The sequence below is a fragment of the Kryptolebias marmoratus genome, linkage group LG20 (genome assembly GCF_001649575.2).
Source record: "Kryptolebias marmoratus isolate JLee-2015 linkage group LG20, ASM164957v2, whole genome shotgun sequence".
NCBI classification, from domain to species: domain Eukaryota; kingdom Metazoa; phylum Chordata; class Actinopteri; order Cyprinodontiformes; family Rivulidae; genus Kryptolebias; species Kryptolebias marmoratus.
The window spans coordinates 17,842,916-17,867,329 of NC_051449.1; the positions used below are offsets into that span (position 1 = coordinate 17,842,916).

At 39.6% G+C, this 24,414-nt stretch overlaps 1 protein-coding gene across 1 annotated transcript in view; it reads right to left on the reverse strand.

Moving 5' to 3' along the window:
• LOC108238645 overlaps window positions 1-24,414 on the reverse strand; it is a 188,296-nt gene that overhangs the window by 94,539 nt on the left and 69,343 nt on the right. Inside the window, exon 3 of the mRNA XM_017420878.3 lies at window positions 21,297-23,131. Within this exon, the coding sequence (XP_017276367.1) occupies window positions 21,297-22,826 (1,530 nt within the window). The 5' untranslated portion in view covers window positions 22,827-23,131. The remainder of the gene's footprint in view (window positions 1-21,296; window positions 23,132-24,414) is intronic.

Consider the following 24,414-nt stretch of genomic DNA (forward strand, 5'->3'; position numbering starts at 1 on the left):
ACTTTTGAGAGGAGGTGATGTGTGTGGTGGAATGATTTGTCAAAACGTTTTTAAACATGGAAGTAAAAATTTGTCCAACTTTTCAATTTTAATGAACCCAAACAACAATCTACCACTTGCTCCCAAACATAATCAAGATTTTAGCAAATCCACATGCAAAGTGATCAAACCTGTTCTGTTCTGATTTCAGCCAATAGTGCCATAGTGAGCTTCAAAAATAATAATAATACTCCATTAAGTCCAATGTTTGCTGTTAGATTTACATAAAATATATAAAAATACATTGAACATTTACCTGCAGTTAAATCTTTGAAGCTTTATTTTCAGGCACACAAGAGGCTTGGTAGAAAAACATATTAAAGCTGAACAAATAACATAACAACATAGTCCCAAACCTATGACTCCTAAAATCAACTTTATGTTGGTTTTGCATTCAGTTCAGAATAAACATGAAGTTGAGCTACATATATGAAAAAACAAGCATTTATTTAATTAAAATGAAGCCCTTTGCTTTTGTGCGGCTTACAGGTAGGTACTGTATGTGTGAGCAAGTGAAGAACGGTATTTAGAAAGTAGAACAAGATTTTTACTTTTGAAACCGTGCATTTAGCAAGCAAATTAATGATGACGTTTCAAAAACATTCTAAGGATTTTTCATGTTTTTTTTTAAATAGGTTGAGTCATTGATATTCTTAACAAAGTATTTCACATTTGGGCCATCTTATAACTTCTTCTCATTATTCTTTTTGCTTTTTCTAGGCCATTTTCAGTACCCACGAGTAACATTAGGACAGCGGGCTTCTTTCACAGCACACTTTTGATTTGTCACAGCAGGAAAATGCTCAGGAGCAAATGATAATATTAAAGTTGTTGTATTCATATGTCTTGCTGAGTTATAACAGTGGGACTGTCAGCCCGCCTGCACCCTACCAGGACTCTAAAAATGAAGGTGGTAAAACAAATAAAGCCATAATTGATGCCATTATTTACAACTAGCTTAGTGAGAAAGGCCTAGCCACATTTTGTAGGACACATTCTGTCATTGTTGGTCCCTTTAGTTCTTGCTATTGTTCAGTGATGTAATCAGCACCTTATTGTCCTTAATGAGACTCTCCTTGTGTATACCTTCCTGCACAGGCCATCCCTCTAGCAGACTGTCAATGCAGTGATTGCCCCCATAAAATTGCTCCTGATTGTCAAATGGGTAGAGACAAATGTCTGTCCTCCCTGGGTGTGGTTTTGCTCAGGTTTCTTTGTGGTAAAACTCAGGGCATTGTTGGGTTTTATTTTCAGAAGAGTGTTGAGTTGGGTTTCATTTTCGGTGGTATATAAATTAGGCTGAACTGAATTAATTTGTCTTTCCCTTCTGGGACCAGGTTGTATTCATCTGGTTTTGAGCACAAAGCAAAAAAGAACCAAGAAAGTATAAATTGTTTTTCCATGTACAGCGTTTTTTTTTAAGAGTAAACCTGGTTCAACCCACCAACCTTAACTACAACTACTAAAAAGACAAAAAATGTGGGGTTAAAGCCCTAGTGAGATACACATTCGACAATGGTAGTGGTGTGGCTGGGCGCTACACTCATTTTAACATCCTTTAGAGTCATTTGATGTGATCCATCTTCAGCTCACTTGTTCACAGGTTTTTGTATTCTTTGAAAAGTGCTTTAAAATTTGGCTTGTACTAATGTAGAGTAATGGGTTCCTCTCATCTTAGGAGGAGGCCATCCGGGGCCAATTGGCCAAAACATCCGGCCGGTCGGGACCACCACAGGAGCCTGGTTTCCCTTTCTCCTTAACGAAGAGCCATTAACAATCAAAGTCTTAACGGCCCTGCAGCTTAACGAGGGGACTTAACGAGCTTCTTAATGAAGCCCCGGCCATCATTACCACAGTGAGTGGTGGCAGTGCTGATTGAAAGCACTGCTAAGAGTCATTCTGAAGCAAAAGAGCCCAGCCTAAGGAAACCAAATCCATTTAAGGCTGACCTCTCACTCTTATCTGTTCCTCCAAGATTAATAGTAAAGTATAATAAGGAAAACGCAGTTAACCAAAGATAATGGCTATGGATATCTAAGGACAACAGAAACAGTGCAGCAGTGGATTTTTGGGGCTCCTTTTAGGGGTTCAAAAACAACAAAAATATGTAATAATAAACATCACTGGCAATCTCAATACTTAACAGAGAAGAAATGTTACAACTTGTAAATCTTTAATTTCCCTTTGATACACTATCAAATATATCAAGAGCCAAACAATATGAAGCCGTGGCCAAAGAAGCTAAATTTAGCGACAAGTTGCCTTTGCTTGCAGAATGATTTAAGCTAGATAAAATCCTGTTTCTATTTCCTTGGAGCTGTTGTGTATGCAAGACCCAGCCTCTCCACAATCCTAAATCTCTTCAATTATTTATATTATCAGAAGGTAATATGTTTATACTCATATACTCAATTTCACATTTTTGCAATAACCATAAATCATAAAGTGAGGAGAAAAAGTACTCTCTGCCAACCGCTAAATCACTTAAATAACTAATATCCCATACACACAATTTCACATTTATGCTGCACAATAAATCATAAAAACACCAAGAAAATGTGTTTTGTTTTTTGTTTTTTTTTCCCCACAGATGTGCATTAGCTTAATGAATGTGGATGGTTACCCCACAAATTCCAGTGTGTGTGGCCACTGCTGTGTTTATGTGAGCCTAAAACAGAGATGAGGTAAAAGTGGCTGGGAAAAATAACTGTGTGGAAAATTGGCTCGCAGCTCACGTGAAATGCCAGTAGGCATGCAGAGGCAGCAGCATTGCAGGGCACCACTGAGCCCTGTGATTGGCAGCGGGGTTCAATTCCCTGAGCACATCAGGGAAAGTGTGTAAGGGCATGCAGGCAGGTGTGAAAATATCTCCTAATCTCCTGGGCAGGCTCGTGGAGGAGGGGAAGCTTTTCATCTTCTCTTTGGTGTCTTCAAAAGAGCCAGAGGCCTACGGGACAGCCACGAGTTGGGCTTGGTGGATGTAAAGCTGCGAGATAGGGCTGAGCCAGCTATGTCATATCTGCCAGGAGGTGTCAAGCGGGGCAGAGAGGAGAGGGTCAGCCAATCGATTTGGAACAAGTTCACCTATTCAGTGATACGTCTGAAGAAAGAGGGCGATCAGGGAAAATGGCAGGAAAATTAATTTGGGACAGAGACCATATGAGTTCATATGGTTTGAAATGAAACTGCGCCTTGAGGCCAGCTGCTTTTATCATATTGTAGTTTTGCTCAAGGGTATGTGTAAGTCTTGAGCGTGCACACCGGTGTCCATGTGTGTCTCATTCTACGAGGAAATTTTAAGAATAGGCAGGTGAAGATGTGTATGCGAGACCCACACAGTCACTTTCAAGAAAGTGTTGTAATGACTCCTTCTGGCTTGGCAGAGCTTCTACTTGGCAGAGATGTAGCCCAGAGTGGACAAGAAGCCAAGGCATGACTAAGAATTTGTATGTGTGTGAATGTGTGTGTGTGTGCGTGTGTGCACTCTGTGTTTGCCTCTGAGTGCCAGCAGTAACTGACCCAGAGACAGAGAAAACAGTCAGGAGCCAGGAAGTAAGAAGCAGGTTTTCTGGTATCGGGCCAACATCTACACAGCGACTAATAGTTAAAGTCAACAGTTTTATGAGTTGGCCCTAAACGGGTCTGACAGTATTATTAAATGTATTTTGCTATACTTACATCTGAAGAAAAACATAAATATACATATATATATATATATATATATATATATATATATATATATATATATATATATATATATATATATATATATATACTTGTCATTTTTATGCTTTTAGATTAAGGAGATACAGGCTCATCCAAAAGTTTTAAAATCCCAAGTTTCTTTATATTTTGCTTCTGAGGAGCTAAAAATCCTTGTAATCCTCGTTATCCTTCTCTTGATCAATAGTTCATCAGAGTTTCTCTTTTAACGTTTTCGTTGGACCTTTGCTGCTTTTCCCCTCATTTTTTTAACCCTATCCCTAACCCAAGTGAGCTCCACCCACTTCATTACAAGAAGACCGTCACATTTGTTCTGCTGGTTTTACCTCTGAACAATGTTTGCTGGAAAAGGAAAATGTTCTGCTGTCAGCTGCAATATAGAACATGTGTCCATGCATGTTCTCCCAGTCAAGGAGAACAGAGCTGCATGGCTTCATTTTATTCTTGATGGCAATGCTAAAGAAAGATATTGCTAAAGAAAGTTGTAGTTTGAACAGTTCAGCTGTCCCAGAAACACGTTTTTTTAAAGCCACGGCAGGTTTGTCTAAACTAACATTAGAACTATGATAATAAAAGAGAAGAAAAGTTGTGAAAAAAACAACTGATCTTTACCAGGTGGCTGTCCAGACACTTTTTGAAATCTAAGGAGGAGGAGGAGGCGTCTGACTAAACTGACCCTGCTGCTGGCCAGGCTGATCCTGGCCTTTTTTATGCTTATATTATATATATTTTATTTATTTATTTATTGGTGAATTAATAACAATATAAATGTGCATAAGATCTGCCGAGTTTAATCCTTCAGTGAGTTTTTATGTTTTAAAACGGGACACTAAGTAGAGGGGCGTGGCCAACTGCAGCTTATTTGCATAAAAGTGACGTAGCCCAAAACCACTCATTCTGAAAGGAGCACAAAACAGACAGAACTGATCAGGTGAAATCTCAATTTCTGAGAATGCTTTTTGTGTATTAAATTTAATGAAGATGTTTTGTATAGCCCACAGACCTATACTAACATGTTCAAGGAAGCATCATAGGTCCCTTTTAAAGGATTATATGTCTACCACCACCTTGTATGCTAAAGTTTGAAAAGAAAATCCTGTGCAGTCTTAGGTTGTGTGTTATAGATGACTCTCAGCAACTTCCCTACCAAACGTGCTGTTATAGCCATTTTTGTGTCTGTTGAGGATGATTACCTGTGACAGCCATCTTGTCATGTAATCAGTTGTACATTCAATGCTTACTTTCTGAGAGTTTCATTCAAATCTGTTCAGTGCTTAAGGAGACATTTTGCTAACAGACAGACAGATAAACGAATACACGCATAATTTCTTACTTTTAAGACAGCTGGCATTAACAAGGATGTTTGCACATTACTGTTCTTGAGCTACGTTTTCATGCAAGTAGACCCATTTAAAGCACTCGAAAGAGCCTCAAATCTTCAACAATTCCTTCATCTTAATATCCTTTTTGAGCCATTGGTGGATTTCTGGGTATTCTTAGGATTAAAATCCTGCTGAACATATCACTTTGACTGTAACTTTCTGAGAGATGACCTCATTTTTGATTCAACTACTCTTTGATACGATGGAAAGATTATTGTGGAATTAATAACTACAAGTTGACCAATCCTCCGAGCTTTCCAGCAGTTCAAGGTCTTCTTCTAAGAATCCGTTGTTGGTCTGAATCCTACTCTAAAGCTGTTGATGTAATAAATAAATTAAATAAATGTAATAATGCTGCTTTTTTTCTGTGCATTTCCTTGGTATGCTGTTTATTATTAATTTGATTGTGATTTGGTGCATGTAGTTTTATCACACAAACTGTAACCATCCCCCTTTGATGGAGCATAAATCACTGTTTTGAAAACATTAGCTATTTTACTAATGGGTAAATCACAGAAAAAAACAAACCAGATTATAGATGATAAACACACAGATGAATTATGTCAGATTATGTTATGGCCTGATCAGATTAGCTAAAACCACAACGGATCACATCATTTCACAGATCACATGAATCAGGCTAGAAATTATGTAACATATCACACAGTATTTGTGTCAGTTTGTCATGCTAAAGTACATGGTGACGGAGGTACTAAAATACTCAATATAGTACGTAAAAATCCTGGTTGCATCACAGATCGCTTTAAATAAACATAATTTTATCTGGTGGGCTTCTACATGTTGGTCAAATTTGTTTGAAATGAAGTACAAAAACAACTAGAGCTTTAATAATCCTTTTCCTCATTAATGCTAATTGGAAAAAAAATTATACAACAAAAAGAACAAAATAATAAATGCAAATATAATAACTCTAAAAATTAACAACCTCAGAAGCTGACCTTTTTAAATCTCTGGTGAAACATTTTATGCTAATTCATCAATGACTTTTAGGAGTAACCCACTGAGCATTTTTGGGTATGAATGACATCAAAATTGCCCATAAAAATTTATCTAAATTTAGTCTAAAACTCAAATTTTAGTACACATTTAAAACTGGTTTGAGACATTTCTGTTAAGTTAAGACTGGCATTAATAATACACACTGCCTAATCATGGAATCTGTTTTAAGAGATTTACAAGCTTTACATTGTTACCTCCACCAAGAAGGTTGTTTTAGGTAGCATCTGTTTGTTATTTGTCTGTCTGTGTACAAGATTACTCAAAAAGTCATGAACAGATTTTCATAAAATATTCAGGACATGTCCAACATGTTAAAAGGAACTAGTGATTAAATTTTGGTGGTTATCCGGTCAAAGGTCAAGGTCACAGATCAGCCTGTGCTCTAACTCTGCAACTGTATAACAGGAATGTTATACACCACAGCTTGACAACTTATGGGTCAAGGGTGATCACTGTTGATTTCAAGGTTCAAGGGGTCAAAGGTCAGGGCCACAGGTAACCCCTTTATTAAAAACTTCTCTCTGCTCCTACATGTGACCCTTTTGTTTCCTCCACCAAGGAAGTTATGTTTTCGGTTGTGCTTGTTGGTTTGTTTGTCTGTCTGTTAGCAAAGATCAGGTCAAAACTAATGAACAGATTTGGATGAAATTTTCAGGAAATGTTGGGGTTGTAACCAAAAAACGCTAAATTAAATTTTGGTGGTGATCCAGATTATGATCCAGATCGCACTATTTTTTTAGTCACACTGTGGCGTTGATGAAGGTTTGCACTCTCTGAGTGCTGCTGGTTTTTACAAGCATTACTTAATTCAAGCAAAAGTCTTGTGCAATGAGTAACATTAGGAGCATATGTTGGGAATCACTCTCAGCTACAACCACACAAACATTTAGCTCAGTATCTGTAAAACTGACTGAGTTATTAATGTGTTTTTAAAGTCAGTCGGCTGTGACAGCCATCTTGAATCAGGTTGACTACAAAGGGTAATCAATTGTAGATGTACAGCCAATAATTACTTTTTTAAAGTTTCATTAAAGTTTGTCCAGTGGTCCATAAGATATTTTGCCAACAGTTAAACACCGGAATACACAGACAGACAGACAAAAACATTAGCCTCCGCCTTCACCTTTCAGCAGTAGGTGAAAATTTAAAAATACAGTAATTAAAAGTGACAATTACTCCAGAAATGCAATAAAGTTGAACAAATATATTCAATAAAATCTTGCTACAAACTGTGAATAAAAAGACATAAAAAAAACAAAGTCAGACCAAGAAGGTATAATAAAAGGACATAATTAAAAAAAGACACCTCACAGTGGGTTTTATTTGTTACTTTGAGATTTGTCTGTACTGCACACGTGCAATTTCACACCTCTTCAGGAGGCTTCCCAAAAACCTCCACTCAAAAATTCAAAAAGCTTCGGTTTCAGAGAAAAAAAGGGCTCTGTGTATAGGAATGGCTGAAGCACAGCAGAAAAACTACAGTTTCACTCAAAACCGGCATTATGTAAACTAAGCTGGGGCTAAATGAAGTCTGAATGTAGCCAGAAACATTCGGGACTAAATGACGGCAAAGTGTAACCTCAACATAGAAATTGTCTCTATTACTCAGTGAGTATCCTCCTAACAGACAAACGAGCCAAAGCAACCAGTCAACATACCACAACATAAGATGCGAGAGGTCCTCCTACTGGACCACAACAAACCATTAAAACCATATGAAACAACCACAGCCATAAAAAGGATGCAAATAGTCTTCCACTCAGATGTGATCCACACAGATGCCTCCAAACAAATTTGCATGCTCTCATCCGAGCGGCCTGCTCTCCACTCTAATCAGCGCCGGCGCCCATAACAAAAACACCTTTCCATTTTGCAGAGGCGCTCAAACATCAAATCCACACCGACACGAAAGCGGAAAAATGCGAGCCTCCGAGGAGCGCTTGGGACTTCAGAAGACGGGCAGGTTTTAAATTCCATCTGAACTTTCAATCAAGCTCATTCTTGCAGCAAATGTGGGGGGGGAATTCCCTTTTGTTGTGTGCTCTTAGGAAAATGTCAGCCGGTATTGGAAGCAATCTGCTCCCCCTCCCCCCGTCTGTTTGTTTTAAACCAGGTTTAAATATGTTATGAGGAGCGGCCGTTAATTGTTTAGCATCGATCCACCATTGACTCAGCGTTGAAGTTTTAGAGGCGCAGGTACCCCCTTTAATTCAGTTGTGCTGTGGACATGTTGGCTTGTTCTCCTTTGATCCAATTCAGTCTGTCTCTGGAGGGCACAATGTGTGGCCTGACACACACACAACATGTCTCTCTGTCACACTCACACACTCCCTCTTACTCATACACTTCCTAAAAGAGCATTCATTATTCATCATTATTAGACTTTTCCTTTAGCACCATAAGCCGCTCAATGCATCTCGCCACTGTTCTCTTCCTCCGCGATACATAATTCAGAACAAAACTGTGCTTTTAGCCTCGGAGTATGCAAATCCCACTTTTGATTATCATAATCAGCTGATATAGGAGCAGCTGTATATGTGTGTGGCAGCTCGTCAGAGGACTGTTTGCGTTTCGCTGCTTCAGAGCTCCACTCCAGTAGCGTATCGTATTTTTAGCCGAGAGAGACGGAAAAAGGAAAAGGCCACTGGAGGTTTCACTCGTTGCTGTACATTTAAAGGGCAAATCGCCCACATATATGCTACTACATGCTACTGCCAGGGGGAATGACTTGTGTCACTTGGAAAGAAAAAAAAATCTTTAGCTGTGTGTAAATGATGAGGAGTGTGTCAGTGTGTTCCTTCCTTAATTTGATTTAGATTTTTCAGAAAGTACTTATATTTACATAAAAGTTGGAAAAAAAAGATTAACCGTTTTATTTTCGTTATTGCCCTTTACTGCACGTACTGTATGTCAATACACTGGCATCGATGCAAGTATATTATAGAACAACACAACACCATATGATTCACCTCTACATCATAGTACAGTGCACTTTAGTAAGAGCTTTAATTTAACACGAGGAGATTCAGCACGATGCAATATGATAAAGTAAACAGTGGCATTTTAAAATGGCAAAAATCCTTACTTACAACTACCAACAAATACACTAAATTAGGTTGATTGCAAAAATTCCTTAAACAACAGTGGATGTGCCCAACACTCTTATTAACTCAGCACTTAGCAGCAAAACACATTTTCACAGGAAGCTAACTTTTCCTCAAAGAGTCTTTCATAACTGCTTACAAGTAGGAAAAATATGACCTCGAACTGACATTCACATCTTGCAGTAAACAAACAACAGCCTCACTGTTATAATACAGTCATGACAGTGAAATAGTTCAGACGTGGTGAGGATATACGGAACAATGTGAGCAGCTGTTGAAGCTGTAGCACTCTTTCAGTTAGTCCTGCAGTTCTACTCCCAAACAGTAGGTGTTGCTACGGAGAAAATAATACAGCTACACAGCAGAAATAACACTAATCATACACGGGGATCCCATCAACATGTACATGTATGGACATGTTTTCGTGGACACAGGACCGGAAGCTGGAAATTGAAGCCACAAAGGAGGAGCTCCCCCTAGTGGCTGGCTGCAGTACAAGCTTTACGTCCTGCCCCTGCATGCAACTGAATAGGTCATTTTCCTGGCTAAAAAACACTACAGATAATGTTTTTTAAGTGTTGAGGTTTTGATGATTTACGTAGTTCTTACTTTGCTGCCTTATGTTTTTGAATACATTTTGTCCAGTTTGTTATTTAAGGCTAAAAAAAGGTGTCATGTTACACTGTATGAAAACTTGTTAGGAGGGTGTGTGACTTTTTCATATTGAGGGTACAGCACCACATCCTTAGTGTGTGGACTCTGACTCCAAAAATACAACACAGCGGCATCAAAAAAAAATAAGAAAGAAAAAAAGAATTGGGACCATTTGGCTTTAATTTTGTACAATGGAGGATAATGTCGCTTTGTCCATCTTTATTTATGTCGACGTGAGATTCATTCTTAATATACAAACAGTATTAAATATTTTCTTCTTTTCTACTTCTTTTGTTTTTAAATCAGATGCCATCTGCTTGCTTACGCTTCATCTAATAATTAAAAAAATCAGGTTTCAAAAATTCAATGCATCTAGAGTTATTGTCACAAACTCTTTTCATGGATGCCAATCCAATCATATCATGGACGTCTGTGAATCAGTACAAATTGGTCAATCTTCACATCTTAAGTATATCATAAAAAATATGTCATTTACAATATATACTATTTAAGGTTGTTATGTGTAATTGATTCCTATTTTTGTTGCTGTTTTGCTGCAGGGAAATTAACCTGTGTGTCAGAAACATCCCTCCTCTGTGTCTCTCCCTCTTTATCTTCATCCTTTTCTTTCCTTCTTCAGTTCTGTCAGCCCCTCCCCTCTGGTACCTTTTACCCAGTTCACTGTCTTCTCACCTGGCTTCCTGCTCTTCACACCATGTTAATGCTCCCCTCCTCTGACGTGCCCTCTACATGTACCTTTGTGCCTCCACAACTGGGCTTTTCCCTCTCCCAGATCATGTCAGCAGCTTACACCGGCTGTGGCGCACGGACACTAAAGCATAACTATAAATTATTGCTTTAAGTTCCAGTTTTTTTACATAATAATCACTACTTTTTTATGATTCTGTGAGCAATAGCTCCTGGTTGTGTCACGTAAAATATTCAAACTTGCAACGACAGGCTGCATGGAAGCTCAAAGCCCTCAAAGTTTCAAACAAAAACAAGCTATCTATCCTCTAATCTTTCATCTGAGGCCATGATGAGGTAAACATTTCTCAGGGCATCCAATATGCCATCAGTACTTTGTGTTTAGTGTTAATTAGAAACGGCTCTCTGAAGAAGGACGAAAACATCAATTGTTTGTGCTCAGTTATCGCCCCACAAACCTGCCACCCTCCCATATTTGAATGCCATCACTACGCCACCTCTTCACCTTCACTCTGCACAGGATGGCACCCCTGATAAATGCCAAATTAATTAGTCCGCCCTGTACGTGTTGTGCTTGCCACATCAACGGTCTTGGATGAGAGCGAACAATCAAGTGTGACGTTTAAAATGTAATAAAACCACAGTGGCATGTCAGGCCATTTGTTCCTCTTCGTAAATGTGTGTGACAGCCTGTTACCAAAATAAGACACAATAAAAAGCTGTTTTAACCATCTGGATTCGCTTTGATTATGCACCACTTCAAAATAAGAAATCACTCAACAAGTGGTTTGTTTTAACTTGGATATGTTTTGAAAAATGGGCTTTTGAGACAACAAAAGTTAATGCTGGAAGTCTTAACAACATTTTGGCTGAAATGGTTGATAATACAAAAAAAAGCAAAAGTCTTCACTTTTCACTAACAGTTTATTTTTTTCCAGCCAATGGACACTGTGGTTACTATTGAAGACAAATGCCCACAATCTACACAAAGATGTATTTTTAACTGAGCAAGGGTTTTTTTTCACTGGCTTTAGTTTAATTCAAACTCTTAGGCTTTGTCCACACAGGAACGGTTTTTGTGAATAAAAGTTTTTTGTTGGCATTTTTTCTTGGTTTCAGCCTTGCATTTTAGATGCTTCTAAACAGTATTTTTCAAAACTGGGTTCAGAGTGAAAAAATCTTTAAACACCACCTTTGTGTTTTAGTAGAAACAGCCTAAACACAACCTTTTAAAAACTATGATTTCACAGAACAACCTCTAACAGACAACCCCAAGCGTAACAAATGTAATGCTCGTTTGTGCGGCACACAGAAGTTGCTCAAACCAAAGTCTGTGGTTGGTATACAGGTTAGCTTTAAGCTTTATATGAATGTTCTTTGTCTTGTTTTCTGTTTCTGGTGTGTTGTTGTGGCAGTGTTACAGCACCACATACAGGCCTGGCATAGTTACTACAGTATTTTGGGTCATTTTCGGCGTGTCTGTTTGGATGAAAACATTTCGAGAAATTGTGGGATATTTTTTAAAAATCAAGAAAAAAAATTGTTTGGCAGGGAAAAAAACTCCCTCATGGACAAGGCCTTACTCGAAGTGATTCTTTATTTATCCAGGTTGTTTTTGTGCCTGGAAACTTTTACACAGCCAAACACTGTCACATCCAGCACATCTGCGTTCAGCAGGGGTCTTTTTATTTGGAGTTCTCCCCGCACCCGTTTGGATTTTCTCCTGGCGCTCCAGTTTTCTCTCGCAGTTCAAAGACATGCATGTCAAGCTAACAGCTGATTCATGTGACAGTCAGGCCCCATCCTTGAGTTGTTATGAACTGGTGTCCCTGTCCAATGTACGGTGCAATGGTGCACAGTCTCAACAATGTTTTATAAAACTCATCTTTTTGTCCCAGAACACGAATTTATCGATTCTTTTATGCTTGTGCTTGTATAAAACAAGTGCAAAGAGAACATTGCTTCAACCTATTTGCTGAAGCTCTCTTTATTGAAGTTATTATTTTATTCAACTGGGGAAAGAGTCTGGGAGTCATAAAAGGTTTGGTGCTGCATCTCCTGTTAGACTAGAGAGGAGTAATTTGCTTGTATGACAGCATGAAGTCAGCTTTTGTTACATATTTGTACACGTTTGGCTGTTTTGACACAACTATTTAGCTAGTAAGCTATGATAGAAAACACGCTCCGGATTTATATATTCCTGTAAAGTGACACTTGTTGTTTTATTTGAAGTCATTTTATGTATTGTTTTTAACCATTTATCCCCAGTCTGGCTCTGCCAGAGCAGCCACAGACCTTACTAACCTGACAAAGAGAACATTAGGCCAATTTCAGTCCAAAACGTTGAGAGCGGTCTCTTTTAAAAACTGGTTAAAAAGACAGCATCTTTTTACCAAGATTTAATAATAAAATGCTAATTTTCATTGATTTGTTTTCTTATTTGAGTCAGTTTTAGTTGGTCCAGAGGCCATTTCAGGCCCTCTAGTCATCATTTGCTCATTATTTGTCAGATCTGCCTGATTGTTGCTCAGATGTGAATCATGACGCTTTTGGTAAGTGAGATCATAATCTAATCATAAAATATTCTTTTTGAACTCAAAACAAATGTTGTGCTCAGTTAAAAATGAGTTGTTTACGCAGGACTTCAGAAACAAAACACATTTCCTTCCTTGACTCCTGTTCACTGACACAAGCTGGAGGGACCTTGGAATGCAACAGCTGAACAAAAAAAAAAAAAAACTTTTCTCATTTTCTACTGTAATGGATTAAAGATTAATTCAATATGGTGATGTGTCATGTTACCACTGTAATAGGGAATGATTGGAAGATTAATTACAAAAATGCCAACCCTACCAGGATTTTCTGCACGGACACTGGTGTTTATTGAGACAAGTAAACAGTAGAGGTCTGCCTCCTGGTTAGGGTTGGGAAAGTGTCAGCAAATGCATCAGAGCAGACACTGTAATGATGTCATGCATTAAAGTACAACCTACAAAAACACATAACTCTAACGTTGTGTTAGGTAGCCGAGGTATAAACACAGATTTTATGTGTTAATAGCACGTGGGTTTATGCAACATTCAAGTTAATATTGGACACAAAATTATAAAAGCAAACCGAATGAGGAGGAGTTGCTGCTCCTTTAATTCAGTTTTAGTAAACAGGTTTGTATTTTTGGAAAGTCCTTGCCCCCTTTCTGTCCTCTCCCGCTTTTCTTTGGGCTCTGTAATGTGACCTCTCGTCTTTTTCAGCCATCTCTGCCCTCGTTCATGTATGAGAGAGACGAGGGAGGGGGAGGACAGCGAAGCTCCCTGACTCACGGGCTCCTTCAGGGCCACAAGGAGAAGCGGAGCACACAGTCCTGGCTAAAGCATAAATATTAGCTCAAGGTCACAGTCACAGAGCTCATACAGAGCTATGCATAATCATGAATGCTGCTCCTGCGCGGCCTCGTTACTTCACACATTCCCTTTATCGCATTACCGACTAAACACTTAAACACTGGCTTTTTTTTCACCACTGACACAGCTCACCTTGAAGGGTTAAAGCCTCAAGCTATGAACCAGTTCCAGCGCCAACTGGTGCCTTATTTTACAGCACCGACATACATTCTCGGGGTTACGCATGCTCCAACCTAGATTTCCGGGGTTACAAAACAAATCCACGTTTATATTAAGCTGAAGCGAGAGCAGATGAATTCTGAGAGGCTCGCAGATTCCCAGACATGAAAAATTGGCATTCTCATGTATTTCGGAGATCAACGCTTTAAATTCCGACACCTGCTTTGCTGATTTGCTCGACATTACCCCGAGATGAAACACGGGCTATAAAGAGAGCGGGGAGATTGAAAGTAAAGAAGCAAAAGGCACGTTACGTCTCCTTTGAATTCCATTTTTAATAGACTCCACTGTTGGCCCTTTTTTCTTCTTGCTCTTTTACCCACGTATAGCCTTGTTCCTTAAAGTCATCCCCGCCTATTACTTCCTCTGTGTGAGTCTGCACCCACTCAGCACAGAGACACATTTAAGAGCGGCCTCCGTGGAGGGTTGCAGTGAAATGGTGTTTAATTCTTTTACTCTTTTGCAATGTACAGTTCATGTTTTACCCCGTGTAAACCCTGAACGCCCCCCGAGCTGACTCTTCGGATTCCCAGTTACAGCTTTGCCTCTCGTTCTCTCTTCCGTCTTTCAGCAGCTCACTTAAAGCGTTGAGGTCAGGCGTGGAAAAATCAGTGATCTCTTAGTCCTTCTTTTGCTCTCATTTGCCTTAACTGAAGCTAACGTTGTCCTTGTCTGCCAGCTGGAAGTTATTAACCTTTTCTTACTTTCAACTCTCCCTCTTATTTCCTTCCTCTCCGCTCTCTTTATCTATACATCATTAGCGCTGCTTTTACTTTAACATACGACCCCACACTGTGCCTCCTATGTCCGGCACCGTAATCGTCCTCTCTTCTACCTTGTTATCCACACAGTTTCCACCCCTCCCTGCCTTACCTCCCTCCCCCCACCTCCCTGCGCCGTAGTTTCTCACTAATTGCCGTCTCACCCCTGCTGCGCTCGGACCCAGAGGCTAAATGATTTCTACAGGAAGAGTGGAAGCACATGAAAACACAAAGTGACTTCCTTTTTTTTATCATTATTGATGAGTTGCTTGTCTGAAGATGTGTGTGTTTACTGTTAGCTTGGCTCTACTGTTGGCACAATCACACAATCTATTCTCTCTTTTTTTTTTTTTGCTTTCAAAGAGCTCTCTCTTTCCTTCAGTTTCGTAAGCTTTCATCTGTGTAGTGTTATTTTTAACTTTGAAGCCGTATTTACAAGGTTTCCGTGTTTTCTGATAGCTTCGTGTTCTGACGCTGTTTATTCAGTTTTGACACAAATATGTACTTAGAATCGACAAATGGTTAGTCGTTTTGTACAACTTCTTGGCGAACAAGTGAAGCTCAGAAGTTTGCAGCAGAAATTCTTTCACTTTCAGGTAGTGTAAGTAATCTCTGCACAAGCTAAAGTATCAATATCCAAAAAAAGCACTTCTTTACAAGCTAAAGTGCTGCTTTAAAATACTTAATGACATTCCAAGGAAAACATAGTTAAAGTATCGCATTAAAAGCAGTAGTTCAATTTGATTTGACATCTTTACATGATTAGTAGGGGAGCATCACTGTGTAGCCTGCTTATTATTTATGCAGCTCATGAAGGTAAAGCTAATCTGACCTGCTTTAATCACGGTTTTAAACGCCAGAAGAGTCTGAGGAGATGAAAGATAAATAATTAAAGGAAACGGAAGGAAAAAAAAACATGTTCAGATTCACACTGCATTGTGTTTCATTAGCTTACTATTAGGTGTTGTGAACAGCAAATTTCTGTTTCAAATTTAAACAGAAACTCAAGAGTCTTTTTTTATGTAAAAATAGAACAATGTTTTTGTATCCTACCTAACCAACTTCATTTTAATATAAAATCATCTTTATGCCAGAAATATAGACATACAAGCTGAGAAACTGACAAAAAAGACACAAAAAACAAGTTAGTAAGATACAAAGAACAATATTCAAAAAGATTCTACCATGAGCAGATTAACTGCTAGCTGGTGAGGGCTTCACAGTTGGAAGTACAAAAAAAAAATGAAATGAGAAATCTTAACTTTTCTAGGAAACAAGAGGGGGTTGTGACTCTTGACTTTTTTCAAACTTTATCACTAATTAATGACTAAAAAAGAAGAATCTCAATGCAAAATTGTAACTGACTTACATATTGTGGAAAGATTCATTGTTTCTGGAGAAGTCTCAGTGTTTAAAAGCTAGTAAAACATAAAGCCCTTAAAAGAATGCATCTTTTATGCCATAGTTTTGAACTAAGATCATCTTATGTTGTGAAATCTTGTAGCTATTTTGGTTAGACTTTGAAACTAACATACACAATCTCATGCAATACTGCAATATCTTGCGGGATCTAGTGTAATCTGCTTAGAGTATGTGTCCAACACAACAAATTTCATAAATATCTTTATATAATACTGACTGAGTTATACTAATTAATGTTGATTAGCTATTGTGGCCAATTTAAATTAGGTTGACTCCAAAAGTTAATTTAGATGTACAGCCAAAAATTATTTTTCTTGAAACCCATTCAGGAGTTTTTGGAATATTTTACAAACAGAATTGACACCAACAGTTATTTCCAACATTTTAAGCAAAAACATCATGCATTGTGTTGTACTCAAAGTGTGGGTTAAGGACAATGCTCAGCTACCAACACACCAAAGTTGAGCTCAATATCTTGGAAGTTGACTGAGTTACAGACACTTTTGTGTGGCTTTAGTTTATTTGGGTGTAGTGGCCATTTTAAATTAGCTCCATTAGTTAATAAACTGTAAATGTGAAGCTGATGATAACTTTCTAAGAGTTTCAAAAAAATCCTTCCAGCGGTTCATGACACATTTTGTTAACAGACAATGTTAACTCTGACAGGTAGTGCCAAAATTTTAATGAAATACGTCACACAATGTATTACACTCAAAATATGAGTTGGGACGATGCTAACCTACCACCACACCAAAGTTTAGCTCAAAATCTGTAAAACTGGCTGAGTTCTATGCACTTTTGTGTTTTTTGAAGTCAGTTATCTGTGATGTTGAATAGGGAACAAGGTAATCAATTGTAGGTGTACATCCGAAGATTACTTTTTGAAATTACCAGTTAAATCCAACCAATGGTTCAAGAGGTATTTTGTAGCTGTACAAAACAAACAAACAAACAAACACATACACAAACAAAACCATTATCGTTCTGCCTATGGCTTCAGCAGTAGGCAACAGGGTTTTATTTTTTTATTTTTTGGATTCACTTTTGGATGCATGTGAGTCAGAACTACACAAAAACTGTCATCCACCTATTATCAATACAGACATTTGGGCTCAAGAATAACTTTCATCCTGAAATGCAACGTAAAACTGTAATTTGCCAGACTGAAAGCTTTATAAAACATAATTATATAAAATTTGACTCTTCCTTAAATGTTTCAAGATGATTTATGGTGAAGTAATTTTGATATTTTTCCTTTTCAACTCAGGGAAGCTTTTTGAGATAAGAGATATTAGACATTATATTACATCAGAGTATAAATAGATGTTTCCTTTTTTCTAAGAAATGTAAGAAGTGCACACTTAATTCAAAATCATATCTACAACACAGAACATTTCTTTTTTAATCCATTTACACAAATTTTAAATTATGGTCTGATTTGTGGCAATGAATTGCTCCTATGTAGAGGTGCAAAGCATCTATTTGCATCAGCAGCTATATGTAAGCCAATAATAGTTGTTGCATCGAATTTTGACTGAATGTGTTTTGCGTAACCACAGCTCTGAGTTGCACATTGTGTCATAAAAGTGACAAAGGATGTACAAATGTACCTACTCATTTTCTACCAATGACTAGGAGCTAAATACAAAAGGGTTTAGCTGGAGTAAGAAAAAAAAACAAAAAACGCATAAACCATCTTCCTGTGACAACTTCCTTCTCCTCCTTGCATCACATTGACAATTTCCTACAAGTGTTTTTGCAACAACACGCTTGTGCAGGTCGTACCCAGAGGGGCTGCGCAGAGGCGCAGGAGTTATCAATAACACACTGGCCGGTAACCGGGTTGGATAGAGTATTTTAGACAACCTCAGGCAGGATGAATCGTAACTGTATTTTGAAGGGCAGTTTCTGGGATTCAGTGTTGACGAATGCTGCATGGTTGGTTTTATTATGCATCAAATGTTAATATTAGCTTGTTTTGTATTGATTTCTGTACATTAAATATTCATACTGTGTGCTATCCGTGGTATACAGACATCAATCTTAACTATATAGTCCTTATTACACTCTGAATTTTAAATGCACATTATGATGTTAATGATATGCTAATGATGAAGATCACCCAGGTCCGTTTCCTCTTGCGCTACATGAGTTAGATAGAAATGCACATTAGCCAACGTGGTGCTAGGTAACTCAAACATTGAAGCTGTTACGAAGGTGTTCATGATGGAATTTCATAACAAAGAGGAAGAAATCGCTTCGCTCGTGTCACGTTTTCTCACAACACGAGGTGTTAGGGAGTTTGCATTTCAAGAGAAGAGTAAGAGGAGAAGAAAAGCTAATCAGAAAGGGGTGTTTTTCTTCTCCTTATAATCCCTGCTCAGCTGAGGCGCCTTTTCTCCTCGAAAAAAAGGGAAAATATTCTGTGTTTATTTCACTCAGCCTCTGCAATCACTTGAAACCCCATTACAGACCATGTGACAGCATCAATTAAATTCACAATTATCATGGGGGAGCGACGCTTCAGTGTGAGAAAATATAGCAACATAGCTTCATGTATGTGTGTGTGGCTCTGTCCTTGTGTGTGTGCGTGAGTACGAGATACAGAGAGAAAACTCAGTCACACGATTCACTTCTAAAAAAAAATTGAAATTTTTTGCTCTTTTTTTGGCAATTCTTGTGATCCTAAACAACTCTGTATAAAGAAAAACTTAGATCCTTGACAGAATAAAAGCATTTCAAGGTGCGCCTCCAACAACAGCAGACAGGCAGCGGCTGGTGTACTCACGACTTCTTTTAGCATGTTTTCTGTTTCTAAAATGTTTTGCAGCAGAGCAATTGCTCATGAACATCCACTGGAAACTACGCCGCGTGCCGTTTCACAAATTTGACCCATAATTCATTATCAGTTTAAGACAAAGAGCATTTGTCTCCCACTGACATCACAGATAAGAGCCTTGGCTCTTGTTTCCAGCTTTAGTAGAGATTTATTCCTTCTGAAAAACAAACAATGACGCAAAGGCAGACTATTAAAGACAGCCATCAGCATCGAAACTATAAAAAAAATGAACACCGTTTGCGTGTAAAAGATTGCATAGCTGGCTGTAGGGGGGAAAGAAATGCGTTATAAGTCAGAGGCTACAGTGTTTGCCATTGACTGAGCTGGATCTGGCAAATGGAGCTACTCTGCCTTGAACAGCCCAGTCGTGTCCCTCCCACCTACCAGCACCACCATAACTCTCTCTATTAAAGCATCCGACAGAGGAAAAAACAAGGCAGCGTGTTCGCATTGATCTCTCTACCTATAGCGCCTACACTAGAGCCAAGAAGATTAAATATTCATAAGCGTATTAGGATCTATAAGAGCATTATTCATGTGTGCTGTCACTGTGTAATACAGTGGGGTACTAATCATACACATCTCTGACTGAGAACACACACAAAATACACAGTCACAACAGTGCTCTGGGTGTACTCCAAGTGTCAACACTATCATACGGATGAGTGTGTGTGTGTAGCCTGGCTTTGTTCCCTTCTTGAGTACCATACAATGTGCTGGCATGAATACCTGCTTGACACAGCAGATTGGCACTAATGGCTTTACACGCAACGCCATCTGTAAGCTGGACTGCTGCCTCTCGCATCTTCTCCGGGCCCAGCGACAATGCTTCACAGCACTCCGCTCAGACCTTCATCCGTCACAGTGCAAAAGGCAAAAGAAGCCAAATTAAATGTTAGCTAAACAGCAGGGAGGCTGCACAGAAATCAGGTGAGGCTCTGCCCATCTGCTTATTAAGGCCTAAAAAAAAACACAAAGCAATTTGTGCCTTCTTTGTCTATCAAGTGCGAAACACTCCCCACTGAGCTGAAGTTCATAAACACCAGCTCAACTTCAGGCACTTACACACACCAACTTCTCTCTCTGCGGTTTCCAGCAGCCTGCAGCAGTCACACAGGGATCATTACTATTCATTTGCTCAGCAAACTGGCCACACAGGCTTATAAATTAGCTCATCTACCCCAGCTGGGTTCTGAGACAGTTGGCGCATGCCAGGGACTGAGAGCGCAGGCATTAAAGCGCCAGGCTTCGAGACACCTTCTGTCCAGTTGACGTGACCTCCTCCGCACTCGTAACTCTTTTAAATGAGGAGGAAGTGTGTGCTGGGGACCGGGGGGGTGAGGCACGCCTGGTCAATGAGTGTAATAAATCGCAAAGCACAGGGCTGTAGGACCACAGCCCTGCACGTGTTGTATTGAGAAAGAACGCAGTGATAAATGCTGTCAAACTGAGTGTAAATCAGTCTGGGAAAAAAATATCATAAGTAAGGCCATGCGGACCAAGAGGAAGGTGATCCGACAGGTCTGACCTACAGGGAGATGAGGGAACACTCAGGACTGCTCTGGCTGTCTGCCTTGGGGAGAGGATCAATGGTGGAAGAAAAAGGTAAAGCTATTAATTCGACAGGATGTGTCAATTCCCATTGGTGAGTGCAGATTGGTAGTGATCATGACTGGCCTCTTGGGCAGACGGGATCTGGGGCTTTTGCTGAGCCTCGGTAGACTACTGATTCATTGAAAATTTTACGACTCCCTGGAAGGCATCACATCACACTGGAGGAATGTAAATCAATTCCAATTGCAGGGTTATAACAATACAGAGAAAACTTGGAGCGTGACCGTGGGGTTAAATTATGCTAATCATCTCCTCTATAAGATGTGTAACAGTTGGAGAGCCGAGGTTAAATAAGCCATATAAAGGACCTGCAAAGACTGTCTGAAATGTTCATAAAATATTCATAAAAGTGTTCACTGCCTCTGTACTGTAAATAGAGACGAGAAAAAAAGATTGCTGTTTTTCCTTACCCGTCCGATGAGCACAGGTTCAGGCCCTGCGTATTCTTCTATCACGAAGAACTGGTTCCAGATCCAACTCCTCCGGCTGCGAGAGCGTGACCCCCTCCTCTCCGTGGGGTCACGCGCATCAGCTTCCCCCTCGGACTCGGCTTCTTCAAACACAAGTCCCTTCCCGTTCTCTGAATCGACAGCTTGCATCTCAGTGTCTTTTGCACCGTGGCTCCATTTGGGAGCAGGGTGGAGCCTCAGGACATGACTGCTGTTGACAAGTTTGTAGTCTTCATCTGTGAGATACAGAGCTGTGCTGAGTTCTGTTTGAGCAGTGTGAGCTGACTCTGTTAATGGGTCTCTGTGGGAATCTGCTGCTCTGTTCCCCAGCCTCGCTCCCAGGGGTTGCATTGTCAGCACAGATGGAGGAGAATCATTTGTTTTGGGAAGAACATACACTGGTAGGTGTTTTGTCGATGTAAATGGAGGTTCTGTTTGGCCGATCGTTGCTTCTTTCTCAGGACTGAGGCTGACTTCGCTGTGGGGTGCTGACAGAAAACGGACAAGGTGTTTGCTCTTGTTATCACCACCATTGGAGCTCTGTATTTCCAAATTATCCTGCCCTTTACCCAAAGCTGGCTTGGCTTCACTTGGCGGATTATTACGAGCATCGGCGCCCTGGTCCTGATTAAGATCTTGGCTGGTGACTGTGCTTGCATAAGGAAACGCGGTCTGATTATCAAGTCCAATGTGAGCCTGAGTGGCAGCTATATCTTGTCTTTGCTCTTTCTGAGTCTCTAACTGTCCATGATTAACGTCAATCAAATCTCTTTTCCTGCTACGGCTGCCCTTGCTTGAAAAGCTGAGGCCTGGAACTCTCTGCATTTGGGAATTGACGATCCTCACTAAGTTTTCTTTTGACAGCAGCTTAAGCACTCCATAACTACCAGTGAGATTCAGCTTTCGATTTGAATCTAAGCTTAACCCTCTTCCGGGCATACCTGTGGTATGAACACTCAGATCAGGTTTGTTCCTGGATTTAAAGCTTGATTTAAACCTGGTTTTATTGGAGTGCAGATCTGACTTGTGGTGGATCGTGAAGGTTTTCTCTAACCTTCCAGAACTGGAAGTCTCAACACCTTTTGTGTTGTTCTTAACTTTTTTCATGTCCTGATATAGAGGCTTGTTACTGGACAATAGGTATGGAGTCATGTCTTTTTTACTGACAGAGTCAACCTCACGCTTGGGCTTGAAAGATTGCTTCTCCTTGTTAGATACTGACGAAGGATTATTCTGCACTACTTTGGTGTAAGCCAGTGATCCAGCAGCACTTGCCTGTTCATGACTGATCAGGTTTCTAAGGGTCACCATAGGCATTGAATTCGAGTCCTCGCCTTTGTCCCATTGGTCTGCAGATCTGCTCTCCCCTAGCTTCACCGAGTGCGACCCGCCCACTCCTCTCCTGCGTACAATCTTACTGGCAGAGACTCCTCCCAAAAGCCCTTCCCACAGGGACATGATAACCAATAGGACTAAATTTCTTGCAATCATCTTGTTGTGTAGCGAGACGTTCTAATTTGAGCGAGGTCTGTAATAAGGCAGGTCTTGTTTTCTGGTTGTCTTCATTCTCTCCGGTGTTTTCTTTCACTTCGCTCCCCTCCTCTCACTCTCCCATGCTGTGCCCTTCACACCAGGCTGGAGGGCAGGTGTCAATCACTCCTTTTCTTCTGTTTTTTTTCTCAGCGCTGTCTAATATCTCTCTCTATCTCAAAAAGCCTCCCTGAGCTGTTTTTTCCCCACCCCCCAACTCCTCTTGCGAAGCGTCTCATTCAGTTTCCCACGGAGAGTTGAACGCCCTGAGAGAAAAAGATAAAGATAATTAAGCCAAAACTTTAATCATTGTGTAGCGTTAATTAAAAACAGAGCTGCAAAGACAGGTAGGAGAAGCCATAGACAAGCAGGACAGGTCTGTTAACAGGGCAGCAATCAGATTTCAGAAGCACAAAAGGCTTCCATTCATACCCTTGTAATGACATAATTTATTTTCCTTCCATCTCTAAAATAGACATGCGCAAATTTGTCACCATTCTGTTGTATGAAAAATAGATAAGGTACCACAAGAATATTATGAATGAGGAAAAACAGTGGTGCAGAGCAAAAGAGAAAAGGGACCAGATAGGACACAAAACCATCTTCAAACCGCTTTGATGCGTGATTAATAAGCTACATTGATACTATCTTTCATTCAGTTGGTTAAAATGTCAGTTCAGATACGAGCTGTACATGCTGATTGACTTTGTTGCCTACTGAGCCTCAAGCGGAAAAAAAAAAAAAAGGTTACCAGGCTCTCGTTTATCACACTCACACTTTCAGGATGTCTCTTGTGCACTCAAGACACAAATGAAAACCCAACTCCAAATCAAAATGTCAGATATCAGTCAGTTTGCTTGTCTTCAAATAAGCGTAGACACCCTTCAGTGATGTTTCAATAAAGCCAGCCCACACAGCTGACAAGTCAATAAAGTGACTATTTGCCAGAATGCATTAACATAACAATCCTTTCATTGCTATTATGTGTGCAGAGACAAGATAGATATTTGTCATTTAGAAAACTTAAGTTGTCAGTGATTTGGCTAAACACTTTGATATTATTGAACCAAACAAAGTCAGAGAGTCTGAAAGGAAATTACATATTTGGATTTATAATATCCTTTTCATCTATTTTGACTAACTAAAAATGTGCTGGTGTACTTCTCTGCAGAGACAGTCTTCCAACAGCACACATTTCTAACTATTTTACTGTATTTGGGAGGTGCGGGGGCTGTAAACTTTGGACAGTGAGGCGCAGATTTGCAAAAGGAGTTAATAATTTTCTATATCCGTTTAATTCTCAATGCCCTCTGGAAGTGTTTGAGTTGGCATATAATAAATGCTATTTGTGTTGTGAATATGACACTGATAGCAGATAGTGGGGGCAAAAGATGTGCAAAAAAAATGGACCAAAAACCAAATGCTTCCCTGTTTCTTGTGAGTTCTACATCTGCAGACACCAGCCAACAACAACACTATGGCTGTCAGGACTAAAAAAGCACTAAACATTTAAACCTTCAACCCCTCTCAGCGAGGACCAGACTTGATG